Source organism: Dermacentor andersoni, chromosome 10, assembly GCF_023375885.2.
Source record: "Dermacentor andersoni chromosome 10, qqDerAnde1_hic_scaffold, whole genome shotgun sequence".
Taxonomy (NCBI): domain Eukaryota; kingdom Metazoa; phylum Arthropoda; class Arachnida; order Ixodida; family Ixodidae; genus Dermacentor; species Dermacentor andersoni.
Window position 1 is genome coordinate 109,888,282 of NC_092823.1, and position 22,994 is coordinate 109,911,275.

The 22,994-nt window shown below is 47.8% G+C and overlaps 2 protein-coding genes and 2 non-coding genes across 4 annotated transcripts; 2 read left to right on the plus strand and 2 right to left on the minus strand.

Annotated features, from left to right (window-relative positions):
• Positions 1-3,946: 3,946 nt before the first annotated feature.
• On the minus strand, positions 3,947-4,039 carry TRNAY-GUA (transfer RNA tyrosine (anticodon GUA)). The gene is made up of 2 exons: positions 4,003-4,039; positions 3,947-3,982 (listed from the first exon to the last, which is right to left on the minus strand). It is a non-coding gene; the product is annotated as a tRNA-Tyr (tRNA).
• Positions 4,040-7,233: 3,194 nt separating this feature from the next.
• Positions 7,234-8,331, plus strand: LOC129388081 (solute carrier family 22 member 7-like). The gene has a single exon (XM_055078107.1). The coding sequence runs from the start codon at positions 7,234-7,236 to the stop codon at positions 8,329-8,331; it is 1,098 nt and encodes a 365-aa protein (XP_054934082.1).
• Positions 8,332-9,464: 1,133 nt separating this feature from the next.
• On the minus strand, positions 9,465-9,537 carry TRNAA-AGC (transfer RNA alanine (anticodon AGC)). Its single transcript has one exon. It is a non-coding gene; the product is annotated as a tRNA-Ala (tRNA).
• A 6,101-nt stretch (positions 9,538-15,638) lies between these two features.
• On the plus strand, positions 15,639-17,492 carry LOC129388082 (solute carrier family 22 member 7-like). Its single transcript, XM_055078108.1, has one exon. The coding sequence runs from the start codon at positions 15,639-15,641 to the stop codon at positions 17,490-17,492; it is 1,854 nt and encodes a 617-aa protein (XP_054934083.1).
• Positions 17,493-22,994: the final 5,502 nt, after the last annotated feature.

Sequence of the window (22,994 nt, forward strand, 5' to 3'; positions counted from 1 at the left end):
AACAGAGAAATCAGAATAGAATCACTTTACGATAACTCAAAGGGAAGCTAATTACTTTTCGTAGCGAGATCAGGATGCCTTAGACCGCGTAGTTATAAAGCGAGGTACACCAAGGAAGAAGAAGCATGCGCTTGCTGCGGAAAAGCTATTAAAACGATGGAACATGTCTTAGAACGTGCAGTCTACCCAGCTGTCGGTTTAGGCTCTGTAGGTTTAGACCTCCTCGAAGTCCTTAAGTTCTGGGATAGCTGCAGGAAAGCAAACATGTGTGCAATAAGTAATAGTAAGAGGCGATTGGATGTTTGGTGGCAGAAAAGTAGAGACCACAAACGATTGACGGAGGCGTGCGGACGTGCGTGCGCGTGCGTGCGCGTATTTCTATGTGCGTGAGTACATGCGCGTGCCTTTGTGTGTGTGTACGTGTGTGTACGTGCGTGTACGTGCGTGTACGTGTGTATGTGCGTATGTGGGCGTGTGTGCGCGTGTGTGAGCGTGTGCGTGCGTGTGTGTCCATGTGTGTGTATGCGTGTGCGCGTGTCGCAGAAAATTCGATGTCGGCCTCGGCGGCGTTGTCCGTGAGGGAAAAATCATACCGAACCACGCAGGCCCCCCACGTGGCGCAGAGCCGTTAGTGAACTGATTGGATTTCACAAAGTAAAGTGCGGCAGGAAACTCGTAAAGTACGACTTACACACAACCTACAGACATGATATCGTCGGATATTTATTTGAATATACTAGAAAGCAATTATGTTACGCCGAAGCTCAAACACAAACCCCTTTTCCTGCTGCCGCTTGAGATTTCGCGTGGCTGTGCACTACCTCAGGGATCGGCCCACGCAAGAAGCCTTGTTTCTACCAGAAAGGTAGCCTTAGTCCTTAGCGTTCGGCGCCACCGTTTCCCAGTAAACATTAAGGTTACGTAAGCTGCAATTGTTGGGAAGAGTTGGAACTAGTCAGGGAACTTCGAAAGCTGTCGCGTTCCACTCCTAAAGGCGAAGCTTACGAGTCCTCTATATTTCTTTAAATCTTTTTATAACCCAAAGAAAATACGATCGAGTAAATAATTATGCTTTCAAGTTTGAATTCATTGTGAGTACAACCGACAATTAACCGTGTTCCTCGCTACTGCGAAACCGTCAAAATGCGTGTCCAGTGCAGCGACATATAATATGACGCAAAGTTGCCGTATTACGCCTCAAAACCACGATTTTATTGCCGAAGCGCGGCTTGCAATACTTGACTGCAGAATGATTTTGACCTCATAAGGTTCCTTAACGTGCACCTAACGAACGTTTTTCACTTCGCCCCCGTTCATCTGCGGTCCCCGCGACGGGGTTCGAACCCATGACATAGAGCTCACCAGCGCAATGCCACAGCCGGAAAGCTGCAGAGCAACGAGAAGGGCCAATTTGCGAGTGTGAGATTCGCACAACCTTTAGAATAGGAAAGTTACTTCTAGTGTATGGGCGTACAATAGGAAGGGCCGATGTAGCTGTTTTCAGCACCAACAGCGCAGTACTTTGCGCACGCTTTGAAGTGGTCCCATAAAACTTGATGTAATTGATTTAGTTAGTCATCGTTGTTGTTTGTCCGCATAAAGCAGGCGTGAATGTTTACACGTAATTTCATTCTAGCGCTATATACCCCGTGGAAACTCACGCGAATAAAAAAGAATTATTGTTCGTGGCACTCGACCAATGCAGGTTCGATAGCTTTATTTGAAAGTTGAACTCTAACTTTAACTATAGGGGGGATAAATAATTTTACTGCAAGCATTCCATTAAGAGTACCACTACTTGATATGGACTACCAGCGTGTGATTCGGACATCTTTTGCATCTGTACGGCTTAATAAGGTTGATTATCCGTTGAGAAAATGAATAAACTCTCAGTTTTTAAATTCCGCCACGCGGATGACATCTACGTAACATCGGGAATTTCAGTTTAATTCCACGTACTTGGATAACGTCACAAAGTAAGAGTTCCCAAGAGGCAGCCAGATTCAGTTATCCTGGCTCACATTGAAGATACAGAGTAGGGATTGTTATTCTTTATCGACTGGCAGTTAACACAGACCCACCGGACGCTTGCAAAACTCAAGACGTCAAAGGGATCTGTTCCAAGAATTTCAATGTGGTGGCGCCATTCCGTTCCGGCATCCTTCCTGTCTTATCAAGCATTAATGACTGACTTGGCTTGACTTTTTAACGCTGCAGCTGAAAACATCAGATTTTTTTAAGGCCAGCTCGCACAGCCTCTTATTCTGCGTCGCGTTTATCTCCGCACTGGAAAAAGAGAGATACTCGGACGGAGCAACTCTGTGCAGTCATTGCCTGTACCTGCACGCAGACTACACGTGTAAAGTTGCATACAGAAATTTACCGTGACCTTCAAGAGACCAGGCCACTTCATAAGGTCAATGAAAATCATCTTGGAAGCACGCAGCCTCTCTACAGCAGATGCAGATTTATACTACATGGTCTTGATTGCTACACCATTGATTATTTGCACCGAAAACAAATGGTATTGCTCAATGTGTTGACGCTAATTATAATCGAGGTTGGTTATAGTAAGCCGCAATTTCTGCTCTGCCTTCCTTCTCGCACATGTCGGAGATTCTCTCTATAATACTTTAAACAGGGAACGGCGCAGTAGCCTTAGCGAAGCTTCTCGCAGGGAGCGCAAGTCTGTTATCTAATGTAAGTTACCACATAATTGGCCCGCACTACCGCATGCGAACAGTACACTGGGCCTATCCTCAATGCGTCGCAATAGCTTATGTTTTTTGCGCAGGCCGCTGAAGGTCGAGGAGGCAAAGGGCACTCTACGAACTCCATTAGGGTTAATTCTGTATTTGAAATGTGTTCTGGGCCGTTTTGAGGCTACTGCTGTGCAATGTGCCATGTTGGGCGGCAGTAATAATTATACTCCCGTCGCATAAATGTGGGAAAAACGATATGCGGATCCAACGCAACCTGGGAATCAATGCACACAAACTTATTTTTCTTTCTTTTTTTTCTGACGGGGACGCCCGCATTATTGCTAAATGTGTGGACGTTGTACGCCGTTACAGTAATGTACATGATAGGTGACGTTATGTATATACTGTGTGTATGTTTTTATACGCTGTGTTATCCATTATATGAACTTCATTGAGATGTGGTCCTCTGCCTTCGACGGTTGCATTTTCTTTTCCTTGGCACCAGTTCCGTGGCACAAACACGGTGTTTCAGCGGGCACTTTCAGAAATTATTTAAGGTTTTCTGTGCCAGAAAATACAATTCTTGTTCATTAGTTACTCTACTCGAACTGGTGGACACTACTTGCACAAGAAATTGAAACGCATATTCGACTAATTAACAGAAGTTAGCTAATTAAGTTTAACTGATTAAGTCGTTGTCCATATTGCAATTTACATATTATAGCCGGGGAGTTTGCAAGGCGGATCCACTTGGAACGAATTCTCAGCATGACACCAGTGTCGAGATACTTATTCTCAAACTGTGCGGAGAAATGCATTCGTGTTCCAGTTACGTCCTTATCAAAACGTAGTTCATTTGCATTGAAGCACAAAAGTACCTGGATGACAACCTCTCGAAAAGGTTGTCATCCTGAGAATTTGTTCAAAGTGGATCCGCTTTGTGAACAACACGGCTAGAATTTGTAAATTGCAACTTCTGCAGTAAGGTAATTAGTTCAAAACCTAATTAGTTCACTTTTACATTACTTTAATATTCATTTTTTCTGCACATAATGCCCGCCTCTTCGAGATGACCAACTCACCAAAATTTTGAAGGTGTTGTCGCAACACCTAGAATTACAGGCAACAGCATTTCTGCTCAAAGCGCCTGTGTTTGTTCGACACAAATGGGTTTTTTTTTTTAATGGTACGCAACGTCAAACAAAAGTCTGCAGGATTATCAAGAAAGAAAAGAATACGTAAAGTCCGTCGAGCCGGATTCGAACCAGCGACCTATGGATGTCCGCTTGGGATGAAACCTCTACAGTCCACCGCTCTACCAACTGAGCTATCGACGGCACGGTGTCAGCGCGTCTACCGGCTTGTCTGGACTGCACAGGAAGCACGCAACGTGGCCGAGTAACGAGGTAATCGAGGCCTGGCACGTGGAACACACTGCAAAGTTGTCTCTTGAGTCGCGGCGTTTGTCTTTGAGGAGAAAAGAGCGACTGCGCGCCTTCTATGCGTCTTTCTTCCTTTGTAATCGAGGCTGTCGTCGCCAACTAGTAAGTGCACATGACGAAACAAAGTATAAACGCGAGTGTTGGTTGAGTTTCTTCAACAAGTGCCTCGTTCTCAATATGGATGATTGACCAAGAATATAGGATCATTCATGAATACAATTAGTCGAATCTAAAGAGAAACACTAATGATAAACTTTGAATATATCAAAAGAAGATAATAAGTTTAGATTTTAAATATTCAAAAATTTAGCAAGAAAGTCGTCCTGATTTATTTACGAACCTCGCAATAGCTGCAACAACATCCGTATGATACTGTCCTAGAGAGGAGGCTTTCAAATATAGAATTTCGGGAAAGACTAGATTTGATCCAACATCGTGAAATTGTCCCACTCAAGTATGCTTTCTTAATCGAGAGAAATCGCGGCATGACAAGAAGTTTTCTATCGACACATCTTCACGTCGATAAGGAGGAGGGCGCCGGACCAGATCTATGAAGATAATAGATTCATATAGATATTCGACCGAAGAATTTCATAAATACGCGATAATCTTGATTACTGTTGTCTACTTCTACTGCTTCAAAATCTTCAGTGAAAAACGCTAAATAAAAGAAGCATTAGAATGATAATGTATAGGAGTGGATATATCGGGACCTCAAACTTTCGTAAGTCCTTTTTTTCCTACGGTAGTGGCTATTTAAGAGGTCATTTGGTTCTCGCTGAGAATGCCCATACGTCTGTTGGTCATCAGTTAACTTCCCCGACATTCCGGGTATGTCGTCGATCCGTATTTAGCCTCTTTCACGTCAACTTGGTCCTTGCTCTTCTTTCTATTTTTGACTCAGAGTAGCAAAGTTTTTCCGGGAGGCCTCTTTGCTTTTCTCGAATTAGAAATGTTCTCTTCTGTCCCTTGAGCCATTGGGTGTACATGTTACCGGGTGTGTTGCCTAATAGACAACTTGGAAAAACCTGCGTGAAGGGGTAGTTGCCAGATAAACCACTTAGACAATTCGGTATCATCCTCGGCCTATCTTCTTTTTTTTTTTCGTGTCCCCTGCAGGACGAAGGCCTCTCAGTGATCTCCAATTACCCCTTTCTTGCTCTAGATGATTCCAGCTCTCGATTGCAGATTTGCTCATTCCATCACCTGACCTTATTTTCTGCCGTCCTCGACTGCGCTTCCCTTCCCTTGGCACCCATTCTGTAACTCCCTAATGGTCCATTCGTTATCTACCCTACACCTTACATGGCCTGCTCAGCTCCATCTTTTTTTCCCTTAATGTCGACTATAATATCGGCGGTCCCCGTATGCTCTCTGATTCACACTGTTCCCTTGTGGCTATTAGCGTTACACCTAACATTTTTCCTTCCATTGCTCTTTGCGCGGTTCTTAACTTTTTCGCCACTTTCTTTGTTGGCTTCCGAATTTCTGTTCCATATGCTGGCGTCGGTATAATGCAATGATTGCACGCTTTTCTACGACAGTGGTAAGCTCCCAGTCAGGATTTCGTAATGCCTGCCGTACCCACTCCAACCCATCTTTATTCTGTAAATTTCCTTATCATGATGAGAAGTATTAGTAATTAGTAATTGATGGAGGTAAACAAACTCCTGCAGAGACTCTAGAGGCTGAGTGGAGATGATGAATTCTTGTTCTCTTGCCAGGCTATTGAACATTACCTTTATCTTCTGCATATCAATCTTCAACTCCACGTTTAAATTGTCTTGGTTAACGTACTCAATAGCTTGTTGTAGTCCGTCCCCTGTGTCTGAACAGGACAATACCACCTACAAACCGAAAGTTGCACAGATATTCGTGTTGATCCTCACTCCTGAGCCATCCAATTATAGTAGCTTGATACTTCTAAGCATGCCGTGAATAGCTTTGGAGTGATTGTGGCTCCTTGAGTGAGCCCTCTCCTTATAGGTATGTGCAACTGCAAATGTAAAGCTCGACACGTGAACATTCTTGGTGAATCCTCCATTATAGGTACGCGCCACTGGGAAGTTGCCCTAATAGCCATGCAGAAAAAGAGACGAGAAGTGAAGTCGGCAACATATAATTGAAGAAGTCAGCTACAGAGGAGTGCAAGAGCCGACGCCAAGAACAGCTTAATGTGGAGGAAGGAGTGTAATACACCCAGACTTATGCCCAACGGACAAGGGCAGACATTGCAACTATAGAGCCACCCTGGAGCATATCCTATGGGAATGTACGGCTGTAATACAGGATAACGGTGATGCAGCCTCAAACAGCGACAGCCTCCACGCGCTCTGGCAGTCTACGTTGCTTAGCACGGACTTGCAGCACCATGTTTGGGCCGTCCAGCGAGCCGAAGAAGCCGCCAATGGCCAACAACCCGTGGCCGAAACCTAGGCGGGGTCCAGGCCCACCCCAGCATATCGCAGGGCACTCTATGAAGTTATTTGAATGAATGAATTAATGAATAAATGAATGAATGAATGAATGAATGAATGAATGAATGAATGAATGAATGAATGAATGAATGAATGAATGAATGAATGAATGAAATTAACAAAATTGGACCATCTGCAGCAAGCACTGAGCAATACGCGTTGAGCTAGAAAAAAAAAGAAACAAAATGTCGTTAGCAGAAAATTGAGCAATATGGCTACGCTTAATGGAAGAACGTGACAATAAGATAGGTCTCTACATTGCCTCAATTCGATTCTCGTTAACGTCGACATTCCTCGTAGGCTTCCCGTCGCATGTTTTTTTTTTAATGAGTCATGAAACAGCATTTACATAGCAGCAACCCGTACGAGCATTAGTAGTCCAAACTTGGTAATCGCATTAATAAAGGTTAAGATTTCATTACCAATATATGTTGGGTAAACAGTAACCAAAAAAGCTGACGCCGTACAAGGGCGCGCGACACTACGACAACCTGAGAAGCACGCACTGAAGAAGAAGAAGCCTTCTTACCGGCAGGTCCACAAAGCTGGCTCTCGTCAGCAATCCTTCTCCAGGACTACTAAACCCGAAGAGCGACACCTGAGAACCAGGCGATGGACGTCGTCCTCCACCAACGACTGGCCGGCGCCGATCTCCGAACAAGCGAGTCGTTTGACTGCGAGGAAGCCTTTGGTCACGGCCCTTTCCAGACGAGGATGCTCGTTCTCATTCTTCTGGAACTCTTCTCGGCTGTTTCCCAAACCTTGGTGATGTCCCTCGTCACCGGTGACGTCGACCATTGGTGCAAGCCGCTCGCCGGTTTCAACATCTCTGCAGCCGATTGGAAGAATATTGCGATACCGATCAAGGCCGAAGGATGCTTCAGCCGCTGCCGCATTTACGAACGCTGCAAGCCACCCGCTGACCACGGCGATTCCGCTGAGCACCGGAAGAGCGGCGTTGTACAAACCGCGGCTGACGAGTGGTACAACCGATGCTTCCAGGACACCAGCGACCCACGCCACGTGCCCTGCGAAGAGCTGGACTACGACGTTCGGACGGCCGAGGCCAGCGCGGTGAGCTCTTGGAACATGGTGTGCCACCAACGTTTGCTGCCGGCCACCTTTCTTGACCTGGATAACGCTGGTGCCGTCGTTTCCCTTATCCTGGCTGGAGCCTTCGTAGACTACCTCGGCAGGAGAACCACGCTCCTGGATTCTGCAGCAGCGGTAGTGACCTTCGCGGCGAAAGATTGTGTGCGTTACGCTGTGGTGTGCCTTCTTACCGGAGCCAGTGTTGCCGTACAAACAATTTTTACCAGCCTCAGGCAGTTCGAGGTGATGACTCACGCGCACAGGCTGCAGCATGTCCTGCTTCTGGTGGTTCTAGGCCTGACGTTATGTGAGATTTGGATTGTCATCGTCGATGCCGTGGTCACCGACTGGCGCCTGAAGCAGGTCATCTTCCTAGCACCAACGGCTGTCCTGCTCCCTCCTTTGTCTGCCGCACGGGAGTCATCGCGGTGGCTAGTCGATAATGGAAGGCTGGATGTGACCAAAACAGTCCTGATGCAGGCGGCCAAGACCAACAATTTCCCGCCTCCTATCACGGTCTGTCCTGCGGAGAAGCTGAAAAAGCAGATCAGGAACCACGGGGGTTGCGTGGCTGCGTACGCTTTTCCTCACGGATTATCTACGTATGCATTTACATAACCACTTACTGTTTCACCGGTAAGGTGAATAAAACACAGGAAATGCGTCATTCAGTTCTGACTGCCTTAACGCTTGATTGTATGTTGATGTTATTATACTCGCGATCTGCTTTCTGGGGCAATAAAGGGAAATATACCGGGGCGTATCTCCTGCACACGTGTTACTGGATCCACCAACTAGTCCCTCACAGTTGGACAGCGCTTTTTGTTCCTTGTAGCAGAAACTGAATCAACGCAGCTTCTTCGTACGGCGGTTTCGCCTTTGGCCAAACGCCGAAGCAAAAAGCCGGGAAATAAGTGAGAATTAGCCCTTAGTTGTGTATATTGTGTTATTGTGCGCGTGTAAACACTACGTTTATGTTTCATTCTCTTCCCGAGCCTTATATGTTATTTTAATGAGAATCTTGCACGTTTCTCAGGGTTGCTCTCCTGCGCGCTCTTCCTCTGTGTCTTAGTCTTTATCCCCTCAGAATGTTGGCAGTAGTATGCAGCACGTATCATCCATCTATACACCCATACTGGCTGCCACTGTATACACAAAAGCGCATCGAGGATGGACGAGGCAAAATTGGGAATGCTTGCTTTTCACGGAAATTAGATCTGCTCATGTTCAACAACAGCTGGAGGCGTTAGCGGAGAAATGTCAAGAAAAAGTAGAGTGTACTGGTTTTGTAAACATGTCACTAACCGTCCCAAGCCGGGAGTAACCGCCTAGATCCAAAAACCCAATCCTGAACTTTCGTTCCAGTCGCCCCCAGTTGATTAAGTATGGCATTGCTCTGTCTATCCTAAGGAACGCTTTGTTGAAGTCATGCCGCCACAAAGTAGGCGACAGCGTGTCAGGGCATGTCGTACTTTACGAGTATTCTGAGACATTTTACTTTGAGAAATTCAATCAGTTCAGTAAAGCCTCTGCGCCACACGAAGGGCCTGCGTGGAGCGGTGTGCGCGGTTCGGAATGATTTTTTCTCTCACGACAACGCCGCCGACGCCGACATCTGATTTTCTGCGACACGGGGCCCTTATTGCTATCACGTCAAAATTTTGTGGCAGTATATCCTTTAGTGTTCCATTACGTTTAGCCGAAGTGCGCAATTTCTCTCAGAGTCAGAAAAACAAAAAAAAATAATTCATTGGAGGTGCTGGGTATCGATCCCAGTACCTCTCGCATGCTAAGCGAGCGCTCTACCATCTGAGCTACACCCCCGACAAAGAATACCGGTAACGCAACGGCTTTTCCCTCCTTACCGCTTTCCCGGTAAAGCTACGTCGAGCGCAGAGACCGGAGACTCCCGGAGGCAACCGGTTCCCACTGGAACGACGTACTGCATTCGAATCACTTTTATGGGCGAGAGATGTCAGTGAGAGATGCAGGCCGGACGAAGGCTACTCGTCTATCGAGAAGTTTGCGAACATTTGCACGTAAATTCGTGCAGCGAAAAGAAGGCTTGTCAATCGTGAAATCACTTAAGGGCACGGTCGAAATCTTGTTGATTGATTGATTGATTGATTGATTGATTGATTGATTGATTGATTGATTGATTGATTGATTGATTGATTGATTGATTGATTGATTGATTGATTGATTGATTGATTGATTGTGTTAACGGCCAAAAGCATCAAACTGGCTACGAGGTATGCGCGTAGTGGTGGACTCGAGAACAATATTCACTTGCTGGGTTTCAGTGCACCTAAATTTTAGTACACGAGCATTTTCGCATGCCGCCGCCCTCGCAAAACGGTGCCGCCACAGTCGCGCATAGAACTCGCGACCCCTTTCTCAACAGCATAACGACGACCATATATAGCCACTAGGCCGCCGAGCCAGTCACCGAGTGTCACTGTGACACGGCTTAGCACCCAAAACACGTCCTTTGCTAAATACGCATTGGAAGTGCATGTGCTATTGCCAGTCCGCGCAAGTGGACACCTCGAAGTGTTTTTCTCGTCTAGTGCGATACCTTAGACTCACGTGGACATATCTAATCTCGGGGTGAGCAGGAGGCAGGTCAGCGTTAAATTTCGCTGACGCTCACGCACGTCAGCTACACCCCTCCCCCCCCCCCTTCCTGACTCGTCCTTATCACGATTTTTCCGTAGAATACGAGCACTGGACCACTTGAAAAATTCAAGAAACTCTTTGGCACTTCGCGATAGCGAGGTCGGGAAAATTAAACGCTTGAAATTCCCATTGAAGTTGCACGAAATACCGCACTGCCTTCATTCTTTCCTTAGTAAAACCTGAATCAATAGCATTCACCTATTATTTCTTTTACTTTCTTCATTCATTTATCTATCTATCTGCATACTATAAGAGCCCGGAGGCACGACACAGATAAGTGGAGAGTATGTATGTAGTCATTGGCAACCACCTTGAAATTTTTCGGCGCCGCAGATGACAGCGACAAAGGCAGGAAGGTGGTTTCAGTCGTCGTCGGTCGGGGATAGTAATGCGTGAAAGCAAGCGCTGATGTTGCATGGCCTTACCAGTACCTGATCTTCAGTGCAAGATGAAATATGAGATGGACGTAGGAATAACTCTTCTTTAAGGTCAATTTTAGTGCAGTAAATTTCAGTGCAGTACAGCAAGCCTAAGATCGTCAGCTTCCATCAATCTCTCTCTCTCTTTCTCTCTCTCTCTCTTTCTCTCTCTCTCTCTCTCTCTTTCGCTCTACGTTCCCAGCAATCCGTTACCCGTCTGCAGTGGCTTAGCGGCGATGTCGTTGCCACTGCTTCACGCACGCTTGTGTCTTTGGATATTGACACGCTTATCTGGTTGTGATTTTTCGGGGGACCACATTTCACCCGCCGGAAAATTGAAGGTACTGCTCAGGGAAGGACGCGCGCCCATGCATGCATAGCAACTTTCTCGAATGTTATCGTTGATATTATATGTTGTCTATGTTATCGCCGAACCTTGTGTATTCACAATGTATTCGCGATGCGAATAGGTTTGCCGATTCTGAAAGGTACGCAAGGCACTAGGCGATTGTACCCACTGAGTCATCACCATCATCATCAGCTTGGTTACGCCCACTGCAGGGCAAAGGCCTCTCCCATACTTCTCCAACTAGCCCGGTCATGTACTAATTGTGGCCATGTTGTCCCTGCAAACTTCTTAATCTCATCGGCCCGCCTAACTTTCTGCCGCCCCCTGCTACGCTTATCTTCCCTTGGAATCCAGTACGTAACCCTTAATGACCATCGGTTATCTTCCCTCTTCATTACATGTCCTGCCCATGCCCATTTCTTTTTCTGGATTTCAACTAAGATGTCAGTAACTCGCATTTTTTCCCTCACACAATCTGCTCTTTTAGTATATTCCTTAACGTTACACCCATAATTCTTCTTTCCATAGCTTGTTGCGTCGTCCTCAATTTACATAGAACCCTTTTCGTAAGCCTCCTGGTTTCTGCCCCGTAAGTGAGTACTGGTAAAGCACAGCTGTTATACACATTTCTCTTGAGGAATAATGGTGACCTGCTGTTCATGATCTGTGAATGCCTACCAAACGCACCTCAGCCCCATTTTTATTCTTCTAATTATTTCAGTCTCATGCTCCGAATCCGCGGTCACTACCTGCCCTAAGTAGATGTATTCGCTTCCCACTTCCAGTGCCTCGCTACCTATCGGAAACTGCTATTCTCTTCCGAGACTGTTAAACATTACTTTAGTTTTCTGCAGATTAATTTTTAGACCCACCCTGCTGCTTTGCCTCTCCATGTCAGTGAGCATGCATTGCAATTGGTCCCCTGAATTAATAAGTAAGGCGATATCATCAGCAAATCGCAAGTTACTAAGGTATTCTCCACTAACTCTTATCCCCAATTCATCCCACTGCAGGTCTCTGAATACCTCCTGTAAACACACAGTGAATTGCATTGGAGAGATCGTATCTCCCTCCCTGACGCCTTTTTTTTTTCTTCGGATTTTGTTGCTTTCTTTTTGGAGGACTACGGTGGCTGTGGAGCCGCTATACATATCTTTCGGTATTTTTACATATGGGTCGTCTTCCCCCTGATTCCGTAATGCCTCCATGACTGCTGAGGTTTCGACTGAATCAAACGCTTTTTCGTAATCAATGAAAGCTATATATAAGGGTTGGTTATATTCCGCACATTTCTCTATCACCTGATTGATAGTGTGAATATGGTCTATTGTTGAGTAGCCTTTACGGAATCCTGCCTAGTTCTTTGGTTGACAGAAGTCTAAGGTGTTCCTGATTCTATTTGCGATTACCTTAGTAAATACATTGTAGGCAACGGACAGTAAGCTGATCGGTCTATAATTTTTCAAGTCTTTGGCATCCCCTTTCTTATGAATTAGGACTATGTTAGCGGTCTTCCAAGATTCCAGTACCCTCGAGGTCATGAGGCATTGTGTATACAGGGTGGGCAGTTTTTCTAGAACAATGTGCCCACCATCCTTTAACAAGTCTGCTGTTACATGATTCTCCCCTGCAGCCTGCCCCCTTTGCATAGCTCCCAAGGCGTTCTTTACTTCTTCCGACGTTACTTGTGGGATTTCAAATTCCTCTAGACTATTCTCTCTCACACTATCGTTCTGGGTGCTACTGGTACTGTATCAATCTCTATAGAACTCATCAGTTATTCGAAATATCTCATCCATATTAGTAATGATATTGCCTGCTTTGTCTCTTGACGTAGACATCTGATTCTTGCCTATTCCTAGCTTCTTCGTCACTGCTTTCACGCTTCCTCCGTTCCTGAGAGCATGTTCAATTCTATCCATATTATCGTTCCTTATGTCGGCTGTCTTACGCTTGCTTATTAACTTAGAATGTTCTGCAAGTTCTATTCTAGCTGTAGGGTTAGAGGCTTTCATACATTGGCGTTTCTTGATCAGATCTTTCGTCTCCTGCGATATCATACTAGTATCTTGTCTAACGGAGTTACCACCGACTTCTATTGCACACTCCTTAATGTTTCCCATAAGATTGCCGTTCATTGTTTCAACACAAAAGTCCTCTTCCTGAGTTAATGCCGAATACCTGTTCTGTAGCTTGATCCGGAATTCCTCTAGTCAACCTCTTACCGCTAACTCATTTATTGGCTTCTTATGTACCAGTTCCTTCCGTTCCGTCCTCAAGTCTAGGCTAATTCGAGTTCTTACCATCCTATGGTCGCTGCAGCGCACCTTGCCGAGCATGTCCACATCTTGTATGATGCCAGGGTTGGCACAGAGTATGAGGTCTATTTCATTTCTAGTCTCGCCATTCGGGCTCCTCCGAGTCCCCTTTCGGCTATCCCGCTTGCGGAAGAAGGTATTCATTATCCGCATATTACTCTGTTTTGCAAACTGTACTAATAACTCTCCCCTGCTATTCCTACAGCTTATGCCATATTCCCCCACTGACTTGTCTCCAGCCTGCTTCTTGCCTACCCTGGCATTGAAGTCACCCATCAGTATAGTGAATTTTGTTTTGACTTAACCCAACGCCGATCGCACGTCTTCATAGAAGCTTTCGACTTCCTGGTCATCATGAGTGGATGTAGGGGCGTATACCTGTACGACCTTCAATTTGTACCTCTTTGTAAGTTTCACAACAAGACCTGCCACCCTCTCGTCAATGCTATAGAATTTCTGTATATTACCAGCTATATCCTTATTAATCAGGAATCCGACTGCTAGTACTTGTCTGTCCGCTAAGCCTCAGTAGCACAGGACATGCCCGCTGTTTAGCACTGTATATGCTTCTTTTGTCCTCCTAACCTCACTGAGCCCTATTATATACCATTTACTACCCTCTAATTCCTCCAATAACTTTGCTAGACTCGCCTCACTAGATAATGTTAAACGTTGCCAGGTTAAGATTTCAATTGCGGCCTGTATGAATAGCATGCCTTAATAACTAAATTAGGCTAGCTGAATATTTACTAGCGGCTGCTGGGGACTGAGGTCCGGGGTTTGATTGTTGTATTGATATAGGAGGTTGTGGCCAAGTGCTGCACCAGGGTGGCCAATCCTGCTCTGGTGTGAGAGTGCGTTACCGGTTCTGGTCGCCGGGATCAGGCCGCACTCCAGAACCATGGTCCTCTTACACGCGAGGCGGATACTCTACCTCTTCGCCACAGCAGGAGTTACCCACTGTGTATGTATCCTAAGAGGCAAAGTGACCCATCGGGTGTGTGTAATGGGCATGTACCACAAGGTATCTATAATATTAGACAACATGGGGAACTGTAAAGAGAAATTTTAATGTAATTACCATTCTTTAAGAACTTCAGGAACGCTTCAGTATGTCTGCCTGAATCTAACATCATTTACTCCACCTTGGCCTTTCCCCTTATCACTTCTCCCTGCGCACTCTACTCTACCAGGTCACGGACAAAACTTTTCCGACCGGCCTCACTGCTTTCTCACGTTAGGAATGTTCCCCCATCCTTCTTGGCCGCTGGGTATTGGCGCCATTTTGTTCTTTCTCCGAATAGGTAATGTTGGAGCAGACCACTTGGGACATTGGGTATGTGCGACTAGTTATGTGCAAGAATAGACGACTTCGGTCACTGAATATCTGCAAGTGGGCATGTGTCACTGGGTATGTGCCCGAATAGTCCGCTTTGTCCACTCGCTATGTGCAAATTCAAATGTGAAACTAAGTTTGTGAACGCCCTCCAGAACGTGTATGTGCCACTGAGCTGGCGCTCCGATAGACAAGTAAAAAGAAGAGCCCAGGAGTTGCGTATCGGCATCATAAAATATTAGAAGTCAACTACAGAGAAGGGAAAAAGCCAGAATAAAGAACAGCCGAGCGTGGAGAAAGTGGTGAAATGAACCAAATGGGACAATAGTGCGCATTTAGTGTGGCTCGTTGAGCAACAAAGAAGTGAAGGTGTCCGTACCAGAAAATTGACCGAAGTCGACTACACAGAAGGGAAGAATGCAACAAGACAGTGTGTCCCTACATTGCTTTGGTGTTATTCGCATGAACGCCTGCATTGATCCTCACAGGAGCTCTACCGATTATTTTTTTAAAGCAAATAATGGAATAACATTCAGATAAGAGCACACCAGACTAGCAGGACAGGTTCCTAAGATAATTATGCTAATCGCCTTATGGAAGGATGAAGGGAAATGAACTATTTTTTGTTTGCCAAGTATAAAGCGGAGATGCCAACGCCGTACAAAGGCGCGCGACACTGTGATAGACTGTGAAGTGCGCGAGCTGATGAAGAAGAAGTGTTCGTTCCGGCCCCTCCGCACCTCTAGCTCTCGTCTCTTTGAATCGTCTCTTCTGATACCGCACAACACTACTGAACCCGAAGAGCGACATCTGAGAACCAGGCGATGGACGTCATCCTCCCCCAGCGACTGGCCGGCGCCGATCTCCGAACAAGCGAGTCTTTTGACTGCGAGGAAGCCTTTGGTCACGGCCCTTTTCAGACAAGGATGCTCGTTCTCGTTCTTCTGGGACTCTTCTCGGCTAATTGCCAAACCCTGGTGATCACCCTTGTCACCGTTGACATCGACCATTGGTGCAAGCCGCTCGCCGGTTTCAACATCTCTGCAGCCGATTGGAAGAATATTGCCATACCGATCGAGGCCGATGGACGCTTCAGCCGCTGCCGTATTTACGAACGCTGCAAGCCACCTGCTGACCACGGCGATTCCGCTGAACATCGCAAGAGCGCCGCTGTACTAATCGGGGCTGACGAGTGGTACAAACGCTGCTTCCAAAACACCAGCGACCAACGCGACGTGCCCTGTGAAGAGTGGGACTATGACGTACGGACGGCCGAGGCCAGTGCGGTGAGCTCTTGGAACATGGTGTGCGACCAACGTTTTCTGCCGGCCACACTTGTCGCCCTGCAGAACGCCGGCGCCGTTCTTTCCCTCATCCTGGCCGGAGCCTTCGTTGACTACGTCGGAAGGAGAGCCATGCTGCTGTCCTCCGCCGCAGCGGCAGCGACCTGCACGGTCTGCACCATCGCGGCCACAAATTACGTAGGCTACGCTGTAGTGCGCTTCCTTACTGGGGCCAGTGTCGCGATAAACACCATGTTTGCCTCCATCATACCGTTCGAGGTGATGACGCACGCGCACAGGCCGCAGCAAATGCTCCTCCTGTCGGTTCTTGGCGTCACGTTATGTGAGGTTTGGAGTGTCATCATCAAACCGGTGGTCATCGACTGGCGTCTGAAGCAGGTTGTGTTCCTGGCCCCGACGGCTCTCCTGCTCCCAGCTTTGTCTACCGCCAGAGAGTCGCCCCGATGGCTCGTCGCGAAAGGAAGAATGGACGCGGCCGAAGCACTAATGATGGAGGCTGCCGACACAAACAACGTCCCACTTCCTGTCACGGCCTGTCTCGTGGAGAAGCTGAGAGAACAGATCAAGAACCACGCAAGCCGCGAAGGTGCGCACACGGAATACTTGGTCGACTATCGCTCCCTCCGGCGTCGAGCGTTGGCCATGTTTGCCGTTTGCTTCTCCATATCTTTTGCTTTTTACCTCGACGCCTTCTCAACGGCGCAGTATAGCGAATTTTGGATCCCGTGCCTCACAGTTGTCATCACACTGGCGACTTACGCGGGGATGCACTTCCTGATGACCGGCGTCGCACTCGTGAGAGTGCTCAGCGTGTGCTTCCTGTTGACGGGCACCATTCAATGCTCGCTGAGTGTGGCGGTGGGCGGTGGATACGTCATGATCAGCAAGATATTACTCGTGCTGTCCAAGGGCGTCTCTACCGTAATCCTTGTGCACTGTTTCACCTACGTCCTGGAACTCTTTCCATCGGCAGTGCGAGCCGGTGTCTTCTGCTGGGCGTTTGCCTTCGGGCGTGTCGCGACCGTGTGCGCGGCAATGACCCTCGTCCTGAAGCCAGCCGGACACGAAGACCTGATGTTCGCCGTTGCGGGACTTTTCCTTTTCCTCTCCCTTCTCGTGATCCGCGTCTTGCCACGCACGACAGTGGTGGAAGAAGCACGAATCGTGGCAAGGAGCACTTCAGACTACTCCAGGATGTCCATGGATCACATGAAACGAACCCTCGTACAGGGGACATTACCAAAGAAGTGCAAGACCGGAAGCCTGGAGAGCTCCAAGTCATCCAGCAGGAAGAGTGGGAGGACTGGTGGTAGTAAAACTCCTGCCATTTTTAATGTGTCTCGTCGATTTCAAACCAAGCCAATGCTGGAGTGAAGCCACCGGAAAATTTGTACCAAATTACTGGGCGCGAGGTCCTGTTCGCGACATCAAAAAGTCGCTTCTTGTGTTTTGGTCTGCTATAATTATGCTTTTATATGGTCTTTTGCACTCCTAACAAGGAAAATCGCGAACTTATGCTATAGCTTAATTCCTTTCTGTTTCGACGGCACAGAGTATATTTGTGTGTTTCGTGAGGTTTTTTTTTTGTTTTTTTTACCTGGCAAATATAATTTTATCATTGGATAGCTGATGATTTGGCCCTATGAAAGATGATGTGTGTGTTTCACTACGAGACTACTGAAACTTACTTCAGGATTCCAGGCTGCACGTTGGGAATGGAAAAAAGCATGATTTTTTGCATCGCGAATATACACATAAACGCATGCACACATGATATAATCACCACGCGCACATATATATGCGTAATACCCTGACCAAAATTACGTGGACTAGGGATGCCCCGATAAAGGCGACTTTGTTCCTCGGCCTACGAATGTAACTAAATTCAAATTGAAGACTACACTCCGAAATGATTTCCACAATGGTCGGACTACCACCGTGCCAGAGTTCCCGTAGTAAGTTAAATATAAAACTAATGTGCACCGAGCCATGCAATGAGAGAGAGAAACAACTTTATTTAGTCGCCTGTAGAACGACACCATTACTAAACGGCGCCGCGACGTGGGTCCCGGACGTCTTGTCAGCGGGTGGTCTCTACTCAACCCCAGCGCGTGTTGCTCCCGCGGTCTGTCGCCCTGAGGGGGACAGACCCGTCGGTTTCGCTCGTCCTTTATAATTAAAGAGCCGCCGAGACCAGCGGGACGGCTCAGGTTTGGATTTCGTGGTCGTAGCATTCCGCCGCAGCCGCGAGTCACGGCGGAATCGTTGAACTTGTCGAAACTTCGTCGGGGAACTTGGAGCAATACCATAGGATGTGCGTCAGGGTGGCCCTCTCCCGCTGGCACAGGCAGCACACATCACTCATATACTTTCGGGTACAGATGATTCATTAACACGGCGGTGGGCAAGGAACCAGTTTGTAATTGTCTGAACAACACCACCTCCGCTCGGTTCAGCCCCGGGTGCGGGAATTGGAAAGTCCTTCGAGCCAGACGGTGAAACTGTTTAAGTTCGCTGAACGTCGTCATGCGGTCCTTGGCACTACACCGTGTTGGACGGTCGCTTGCAGCGGCGCGGTTGGTTAGCGCTCGCGCCAATACGTGTGCCGTCTCATTGTGGTTATCGTGCTTCTACGACGCATCGTGGCCCGCTTGCGCCGGGAACCACTTGATTTTAACGTACCTATTGTCTCGTTGCAGGTCAGTCGAACACAGAACGCGCACAGCCTCACCACAAACTTTGCCCTTCGCATAATTCCACACTGCACTTCGCGAATAACACAACACCGTTTGGCACCCGGGGTCGGCAATGGCCAGGGCAATGGCCACCTCCTCCGCCTGACACGCCTCTCGGACTCGTAAGCTCGCCGCTGCCCTCGTCGAGCCGGACGACGCCTCGATGACGGTAGCTACGAACGCCGCGCTGTCTCCCTGGTATTCTGCCGCATCCATGAGCCTTGCGTGCTCGTCCTTGGCGTGAAAGTCGATGAACGCCTTGGCCATCGACGCTCTTCTCTCTTTTTTAAACTCCGGGTTCATGTTTCTCGGGATGAGGTGTACCCGAATCCGGCGTCGGGTCCCGTCCGTGACAGGAAGTTCGCTACTCACCTTTTTCGCCCCGGGCGTGAAGCCGAAGTATTGAAGTATGAGTATGCCGGCTTCGGCCATAGAGAACCGCTGCAGCTGGGTGGGCCGTTGAGCTTCCACAATTTCCTCGAGGGTATTGTGTACCCCCAGGCTCAGGAGCTTGTTGGTGTTCGTACACTCGAATAGAGTGAGGGCCGCCTTGTAAGCTCGTCGTATCAGGGCATTGATCTTATTCTTTTCACACTGCAACCAGTTGTGAAAGGCTGCAACGTAGGTGACGTGGTTGACTACGAAGGAGTGCACAAGCCTAATTAAGCTTTCCGTCTTCATCCCGGCCTTGTCTTTGGCGACCCGTCTGATGAGACGTATTGGGTTTGTAATCTTGGCTGTAAGGCGGGAAATGGTCTCGCTGTTGCCCCGTCGCTTGTCTATAATCAGGCCGAGCACCCGGATTTTGTCGACCTCCGGGATCACTTGGCCGTTCGTCGTCACGATCTTGATGGCCTCGTAATCCCTCGGTTCGCTCTTGTTAAGTCTGACGTACTTCGGTGGTAGCACCGGCAGTTCTGACTTGCTCGTTGATGACATCAAACCGGAACTGTTCAGCTGGTCTTCGATCGCGTCGACGGCTTCTTGCGGCGTGCTCTCATTGTGCAATGCAATGCAATGCTCCTAATGCAATGCAATGCATTGCATCTGATTCAATGAGATGCAATGAAGAAGGCGCGAAGCTAATTTTCAAAGAGGGAAGAAATAAATACCGCAGTTTCCCCCGAAAGACGGAAGGTCGAGATGTCTATACGAAGTATGGATAGTTATTCTATCGGCCGCATAAATATGTCGGCATTCTTTGTAATTAAATTACCAAGCATGGTGTCACGCACGTACAGACAAACGTGAACACAAATCGGTTCGATGACGGTTCGAACCACTTGTGTGAGGAATCGTGTTCGAACCAAACCGGTTCGAACACACTTGCGTGAGGAATCGCGGCAGCAGTCGCGAGTGAGTTGCCTTTCGTACTGCATCTCGCTTCAACGCGAACTAATGCCGAGAATACATCGCGCATGCCTAAAGCGGCCAGCGACCCACACGCGCAGTCCCGATTTACATCTTCACTTTCCACAGCTGCGGTCGAAGTAGCGTGAGCCATCGCTCCTAGATCATGCCGCCGACTGTGAGCTATTCGGCGAGAACGCACGAGCAGCAGCAGCAGCAGACAGTCACGGTCAGCAAGAGAGGCGCAGGGAAGGGGGTGGAGGGAGGCGATGCTGGAAAGAAAGCTTCGCTTTAAAGGAACTGTTGTTTGTCCAGCCATATTTGAACTAGCGATATATGAATTTCCCCTCTGGGCGCTAGCTCTACAGCCAACCACCCTTCTAGCTGAACGGTCAAAGGAACGTCGACCTCCACAGTAAGCTATGTGGAGAGATTACCACACTCAACCATATTATCTAGGACCGCTGGAAGGACCCTCCCCCTACTCTCTCATGGTTGCTCCCTCTACGCCGTGACCAGCCAGGAGGATCAGCTCCAGGGCGTGAACAGAGCCGGGAAGGCGGCTGGCAGGCAAGACCTGACAGGCTACCCTCAACCCTTGAACAACACCTTTTGCCGAATAAAATTTTGCCTACCTACTGTTGTGCCCGTACAACCAGCCCGGATTCAAAATCTACAAGATGCAGAATTCATCCTGCGAACGCCCTTTGGACAAACTCGTGGCTGCGCCGAAAGGCACAGCGCCCTAACGCTCCCTTGACAACTCAAGATGCTGCGTCACCAGGCAGCGGGGTCCTGTGGAGGAGCATCGGCGATCGACATGTCCAAACGTGCAACAAAGTACTAGACAGCCCGGCGCCGTATTTCCTTCTCCCTGGAGGTCACCGCGCGAGGCAAATTTGAAGCGGGTGGCCAGCGCGGTCGCTGGTTGGACCTTACGGACGACCGTCGAGTGCTGGCTTTGTATTGGGCCGTTTGAGGGACAATCGTTTCTCGGGGCTTTATAAGACCCAACGCCGCCGCCTGGAGAACCGGATCCACCGAACCACCGTGAGCCGAGTGCCGCTCTCGAGTGGAGTGAGATGTGTTACGCGTTGGATACTCGCCGGACGTCTCCGTGCGGGAACAGTCGCGGTTACTCTTAGCTCTCGGCCCCCGTGCCGATCCGATCTTCTCCTGTATAATGAACTGTATATAGCGTATAAAGTCCCTTTTGTTATTCTCACCGACGCCTGACTCGGAGTCTTCGCTACCAACGCTCTGTCACGAAACGGGTGACGAGCGCTACGGGACCACCTCAAAGTCGCAACACTACCGACCTGGCAACCAAATTGAAATTGAAAGCGTAAATAGACGACCAGGAGCCACCAAAAAGAAAGTGAGAGAAACAGAGACAATGGATTGGATGAAAAAAATGCAAACAACAAGGACCATGCAGATTTACCAGAATGAGAAGCAATAAACCGGAAGGGAAAATCCGTGCGATAACACGAAGGTAATTGCCTCGCTATTTGAAGATTGAGCTGGTTTCCTAAGGACAAAAACATACAGGACCAAATATTCGCAACTAGATGAAGCATGCGTAGGCTGCAGCAAAAATCCAGAGACCACTCAGGACATGCTAATAGAATGCGAAGGAATTCATCCAATGAGACTCGTAGGTAACTTACGCTTTCCAGGAGCGCGTGGATTTAAAGTGGACGGAAGCATCAACCGGTCGACAATCGAGATAAGCAAGAGTCGTCTGGTGTATTGGTGGAAAAAGGCAGAGAAGAGATTGATACGACCAGATCCGTTACAAGCATAGGTAGCGGTACAAGGTAGATAGTGAAGTTTCGAACAAATAGAATAAGATAAAAGAGATTATGCGAAAATGCTAGAATGAAGAGAATGTATAGCATATACCATAATAACTTCAATTCGGCCAGCTGAATATTTTTCACCACCCCATTTCAAAGGGGATCCTAATAAGTTATATTCATCAGAGTTTTCAGGTATTTGTATAGGAAAAAACATTGACACTCAATAGAGGAACAGAACTAGGAAGCTTACCGCAGCCCTGCGACCGCTATGGTGATCAACATGACAACAAAAGACGTCAAGCAGAAAGTCATAGAGGCCAAGATAATGTAATGGGTGGCGGCAACGGAATTAAACCTGCAGTAAGTAATTACCTAACCTATAAGAAAAAAACGAAATCAGAAAAGAATCAATTTACGGCAACTCAAAGGGAAGCTAATTACTCTTCGTAGCGAGATCGGGATGCCTTAGAACGTGTAGTTATACAGCGAGGTACACCAAGGAAGAAGAAGCACGTGCTTGCTCCGGTAAAGCTAGGAAAATGATGGAACGTGTTTTTGAATGTGGAGATATCTACCCAGGTTTAAGCACTTCTGGCCTCCTCGAAGTCCTTGGGTTCAGGGATAACAGGCGGAAAGCAAACATGTCTGCAATAAGTGTGTGTGTGTGTGTGTGTGTGTGTGTGTGTGTGTGTGTGTGTGTGTGTGTGTGTGTGTGTGTGTGTGTGTGTGAGAGAGAGAGAGAGAGAGAACGGTGTGTGCAAGCTCTTGGTGGCGCAACCCACCACCTCGTTTCAAATGGGATGCTCATAGAATGCATCCATCCATTTTACGGATGCGTATACAAAGTTTCGAAAAGCGGTCCAGAAAGTTTGATGCTGGGAATCTTTTGTGTGTATTCTTTAAATGTATATAGGAGATTAGGTAAAATAAGGAGAAGAGCCTGAGGGCGCAACCAACCGCCCCATTTCAAAAAGGACGCTCACAGCATC